This window comes from Polistes canadensis, unplaced genomic scaffold (assembly GCF_001313835.1).
Source record: "Polistes canadensis isolate GaletaPanama2010 unplaced genomic scaffold, ASM131383v1 scaffold_14, whole genome shotgun sequence".
NCBI classification, from domain to species: domain Eukaryota; kingdom Metazoa; phylum Arthropoda; class Insecta; order Hymenoptera; family Vespidae; genus Polistes; species Polistes canadensis.
This window is the reverse complement of record NW_014569561.1, coordinates 52919-58764: the sequence shown is the minus strand read 5'-3', so window position 1 is coordinate 58764 and position 5846 is coordinate 52919. Positions and strand designations below refer to the sequence as shown.

The window sequence follows — 5846 nt, the reverse complement described above, 5'->3', positions numbered from 1 at the left end:
AATAATAATAATAATAATAATAATAATAATAATACGAGTAAAAGTAACATAGTTTTTAAGATGGTTTAGAAAGGCACGTTAGAGCGTACCGAGTTGAAATTTTCGATGCGACGAATACATTTCCGAACAAATCGTTCTAGATTACTTCGGAAACATTTTTCGTCGTTTTCGAATATTATTATCGACAGAGTTTGTGATCTACGTGAGATGTAACTACGAAGTAATGTGACTTTCACGAGAAATGAAAACCACAAATTTAACCAAATTCTGTAGCTTGCGATCTAACAAAAAAATATTATAACAAAAATACGCGATAATGTATAAACAAAATAGAACGAGTAGAATACGTATTCAGTAGTAGTCTTAAAAGTGTAATATCAATCGCAGTTTTTTTTATTCTTTTTTCAACTAGTCAATTTTCCTAAAGTCCTAATTTCGTTTTAAGATTTTAATATCCGTTTGAATATTATTTTACTTTAAAGTACGATTATTTGGAATGGTTTAAATCAATGTAATCCTAAATCTCAGTATATTCCAAACTCCGTCGAGCAGAAAACGAACGCGAGATACCGATTTGCCGAACTTTATTAAACTAAAAGTAACTTAATTGATAAAGAGATAGGAAGGGAGGAGGGAGAGAAAGAGAAAGAGAGAGAGAGAGAGAGAGAGAGGAATGTTTGTCAATGCTCGCTACGTGGTAGACCACAGAATGTATAAGTTGCATCCTATCTATTGTTGTTAATACCAGGTAACAACGGTTTAAATTAATCAAGCAACTCAATCAGGTAGTTGTTGGTTCGTATACTCTCTCTCTCTCTCGCTCTCATCATTCTCCTTCTCAGATTACTTGGCCAAATATTGCTGCATTTCTTGTCTTAACACACTTGCAATGTTTATTCATTATTATTTATATTTGCACTTGTATTCATAAAAATATTCTAAAAATCGGTATCTCTTTGACCGTTTCGTATTATTGAGAAAAGATTATATTTTGTCGTTTATAGAGCAATCCACAAACGTTGACACGATTTCCGTTAAACCTTATCACTGAAATTTGATTAAACATTTACAATCGAATAATATTTGAACGTTTATAGAAATAAAAATCAGATTAGCGGTTATTCACGTTCACGTTCGTAGGATCGCTGATAAATTGAAATATCGTTGAGCGACGTTGAAGGGGTGGAAGCGCAACAACACGGTTTAGGGAATTACAAATAAACCGATTAAAAAAGGTTCATCTTGTGTGTTGAAGGAAAAAAAAACCAAATGAAAAAATATATTATGTCTTATACAGATCTCTTGAGAAATGAAAGAAACAATGTCAGAAAGATGGGAACGAGTATAAAGAGAAATATAAAAACGCGAGATTTGAGAGAAAAAACGCGAATTAGAGAGAGAGAGAGAGAAAGGGAGAGAGAAAGGGAGAGAGAGAGAGAGAGAGTGAGAGAGATTGAACTAAAGAATAAATGAAACGATCGATCGCGTTCGATCTTGCTATATTAAGATAAATCGATCGAGAAATATAATAATGGGTGAATGCCGATCGAGGACACTGAAGAGACTACTGAAAAATCAAACCTCGCTAAGTGTCCAAAAAGGTAAGGAACAAAATCAAAAATATACAAAATCTCAAAAAAAAAAAACAAAAGTTATCGCAGATGATAAAACACGGAAACAAGACGAGTGAGAGTAATGATAAAGAGTAAAAAAAAAAAAGAAAAAAAAAAAAAGTAAGAATAAGCTCGTCTTGGGTGCTCTCTCCCACGTTCGTAGATCAGATCCAAATTTTATATCGAACGGTCGATCATTTTCAAAGCAAAACGTATTATTGCTACGTGCACGTATACTTTTTCTTTCGCGCAATACTTTTTTCTTGCCATTAATTTTGTCCTCAAATTACACAACGAAAAACGAGGGAACATCTCTCGTATGTCCATTTATGGATTTTTTTCTTCTTCTTCTTTTTTTTTTTTTTTTTTTTTTTTTTTTTTTTATTTCTTTTTTTTATTGCAATATTTTTTTGGCATTCATTAGAATAAAGTAGAGTAGAAGAAGGTCGATCGATTAATTCGAATGTTCTCGAACGCTTGGCTAAGGAGACCACCGATAAAACTAGGAGGTTTATCTATACGTATAATGGAAAAGATAAGAAAGAGACTTGGCTATAATTTTAACATTAGTAAAAAAAAAAAAAATACATTTGCAAGAAAATTAACGCGTTTTCAGATATATATATTTCACGTGGCGAATATCAAAATTAGTTTTTTTTTTTAAAGACAAGCAATCAAACGTTACGCAAACTTCTTTCCGTATTTTCGAGTTACAGATATACAAAATGTAATTTGAATTGTTTTGTACGTTTAATCTTTTATATATGTTATATTAAAATTGAACTTAGAATTAGAAGAAAATCGTTATTTGATGAATAAAAGGAAAAGAAACGCGTGGGAAGGGGAGTTGAAGTAGGAGTTACAGTACGTAAATACATACATAGATTGGTTTTCTAAATCGACGATGAATACGTTAGTAGGTAACGTCGTCATTTGACCTCAACGAAGCTCGAGTTTTCGCACTTTGCAAGTCAAATTCAAACGGAGGTCTTGCGTTCCCTAGCAGTAACAAGGAAGGCCGTAGCGTGGTTAGTTTTCGATCAGGAAATTGACCAAAGTATCCTTAACAAGACTTCAAATCACACTACCCACGTTGTTACTTTTATCACGATCGCGGCCTGTCTGTTTTTATTAACATTTATTTACATACGTGCGTTACGGTTTAATTATACGTACATATGTTATATAATATATTACGATTACAAGAATAATCGAAGAGAAATAATAGGAAAAGTAGCCCCCTCCTCCTTCTGCCAAGCGTTCGATCGAATCTCGATGTAAAAAAAAAGAAAAAAACATGAATTATTGTATACGATCGGACCAACCAGCGAAATGTTCTCTCTATACCTATATGCATATCATCTATGTATGTATGTATGTATGTATATCGTTTCTATCTAACCGTTCATTCTATTCGAATATTTCGCTTGGTCGTTTCTTTTTTTTTTTTTTTTGTTGTATAAACACAAAATTGTCCCTTCAATTAAACTCGTTCTAATTTAATGTTACAAATTGCTTATTCTCACATTTTATCAATTTTCTACGAACAATGCTTTGAACGGTTATTAATTATCACGCTTAATAAATTCTATTCATTTAAAACCATGCCTTTTTGATCGAACTTTAAATTTTCAACGATCGTCGTTAATAATTATCCGACTTCGACAATTTATTCTTATAATGTTAATTTACTTGAATTTTCTTTCCAAGTATATTATTTAGATTTAAATTAATATTATAATTAACATATTATTTGTTATATTTTCGAAGTCGGAAATTCGAGTAATAATTGTAAGAGAGATTCTTTTGGTTGTAGGTTCTGTTAATGTTTTCCCGATGACAATGTAAATTACCTTGAAATCAGATAGATTTGACGTATAAAAACTAAGATGAAACAAGACGCTTCATTTTTGAGATTATTTTGGAATAATAATAATAAAAAAAAAAGAAAGTTATCTGAATTCAAAGTAAAAGTGTCTATCCGTCGATCGTACGCGCGTCGAGGATAAGTTGGACGAAATTTGTTGTAGTTTCAATTAACTTCTTAATCTTTTCTTTCCTTTTTTTTTTTTTATTTTTTTTATTTTTTTTCTTTTTTTATAAAGAAAAATACTCGACGCGCGAACAGACGTATAATCCTAACGCGAAGAATGTCAGTTTTTGAAGAGAGAGAAAGAGAGAGAGAGAGAGAGAGAGAGAAAGAGAAGAAAAAGAAAAAGAAAAAGAAACTCGAATCGATGTACACACACACACACATCGAGTACTATCTACTCATTATCATAATTAATATCAAACAAGCATAGCATTATATTATAATGAAATTAACGTAGTGCATCGTTCGAGTATTCTTTTTTCAAATATTCGACTCGTGCGTGGCCGTTAACTATTTCAAAATTAATAATACATTTATTACTTAACATATATCTGATAATTTTGTAATCGCGAATTTTGCACGAGTCGAGACAATTTATTTTCGCGTTAAAGAATTAATATAAAGCATTGCTAATACAATATTTTCCAATTGACAGGTGAACAATGCAACGGCGAGAGTGCAGACGAAAAAACCACCGACGGTACCCAACGGTAGGTTCAAAAAGAATTGTTGTTTTTTTTCCTTTTTTTTTCAACTATATCCAAATGTATCGTCGATACAACAGTGAGTATTTATCGATTGTTATCGCGTTTGCTAAGATAGTAACGTGACTCGCAAGGTTAATCATTGTTATAAATAATTAAATGATCACGTTACCCTGCCAAGTGTTTCTTCATTCGAATGCGTCGCCATTTAATTATAATCACATATACTATTCGTTCTAGTTTTTCTATTCTATTATACGATAAACATTCAATTGTTGCGTTCCATTTACGCGAATTTAAAATATTTTACAAATGAGTCGTTGAGTTACATAAATCGAGAAGGAAGAAATTAATCGTTAGACTTGGAAATTTAGATCTCGATAGCTTAACTCACTAATTAAATAGGCCAAAAATTCTTTTCGTATTAATAGATGGGAATAACTTTGGTATCATTAATGACAATAAATTGATAGATAATTATATTATCCTCCCTTCTAACCTATCTATTAACTATTTTCCAACTAGATCTAATGCGGGAACGTAAAAGGACCGGAGCACATTTAATTATAGAATTATTTATCCAATTAATCGATCCAACATTTTTCCCCCTGTAAGAGCGTAAGAGATAGCTCAAAGTCGTGATGTCAATAATAAAGTTTTCACGTTTTTTTTTTTATGTTCAATGTATTTTTGATAATGAACGTATGTTGAAATAAAATGTTTGAAGGGAGGATATAATAATCCAATTTGTTTTTCATTTCCAACTAGTCAACGATAAATTTTCCATTTCGGTTTAATCGAATTTCATTTCACGTGGAGTATAATTTATATCGTAAATTTATTAATTCGGTATCCGGCCGGTTTATAAGCCTTCATCATCGACGTGGTGATTAGAAAATCTAAAATGGGGAAGAAAAGTTCGAATAATTGTGTCCACCTTCCGTTTCATTATAGAACCGTTTTGCCGAGTTGATACAAATGGTGACGAGGGAGGGGGTGGTTAATCACGCAATAGTACGATCAATCTTTTACGTTTGTCGCACCTTTCCAAACTGAAACGCCATTGTTACGCTTTCCAACATGGCGAACAATTATCATCGAAAAAAATAACAAAACAAACAAAAAAAAAGATACTAAAGAAAGTAAAAAAGAAAATTGTTTTCTGTTGCAGTTTGCGTTCAATGGCCAGAGGGTAGGTGCATCCACGACGTGTCCGAGTCGGCACTGCTGATTCTCTGCTACGAAATCCGTGAAAATTGCCACGGATTTTCGTAAAGGCGACCTATAAACAAACAAAAAAAAAAAAAAAGACAAGGCAACGACGTTAATGAGACGACGAAAGACGGACGGTGTAAAACAAAAAAACTACGAAAAATAAGCAAAACAAACAAACAAACAAAAATAATAAGAACAAGAAAATCTTCTCGGGCAAGCCCAAGAAAGTGACTAAACAAAAAAAAAAAAAAACGCAACCGCTTTCTTGCAAAAGGCGTACCATAAAGTTTTCTTCGTATCGCTAAACGGGGAAAGAAAAAAAAAGTAAAAAAAAACATACGTCTCGAGTGAAGGAAAGAGAAAAGTTAACCAACACAGAGCCGCCACATACCACGACCAAGCCAAACAAAACAGCCACGAATATGTTATAGATACAAAAAA

General features: G+C 32.2%; 1 protein-coding gene across 15 annotated transcripts in view; it reads left to right on the top strand.

Annotated features, from left to right (window-relative positions):
• Window positions 1-5846, top strand: part of LOC106793443 (RNA binding protein fox-1 homolog 2-like) — an 80780-nt gene that overhangs the window by 53467 nt on the left and 21467 nt on the right. For all 15 annotated transcript variants that reach the window (XM_014760359.1, XM_014760361.1, XM_014760360.1 and 12 more), the window contains 2 exons: window positions 4142-4196; window positions 5362-5382. In XM_014760359.1, coding sequence (XP_014615845.1) covers window positions 4142-4196; window positions 5362-5382 — 76 coding nt within the window. The remainder of the gene's footprint in view (window positions 1-4141; window positions 4197-5361; window positions 5383-5846) is intronic.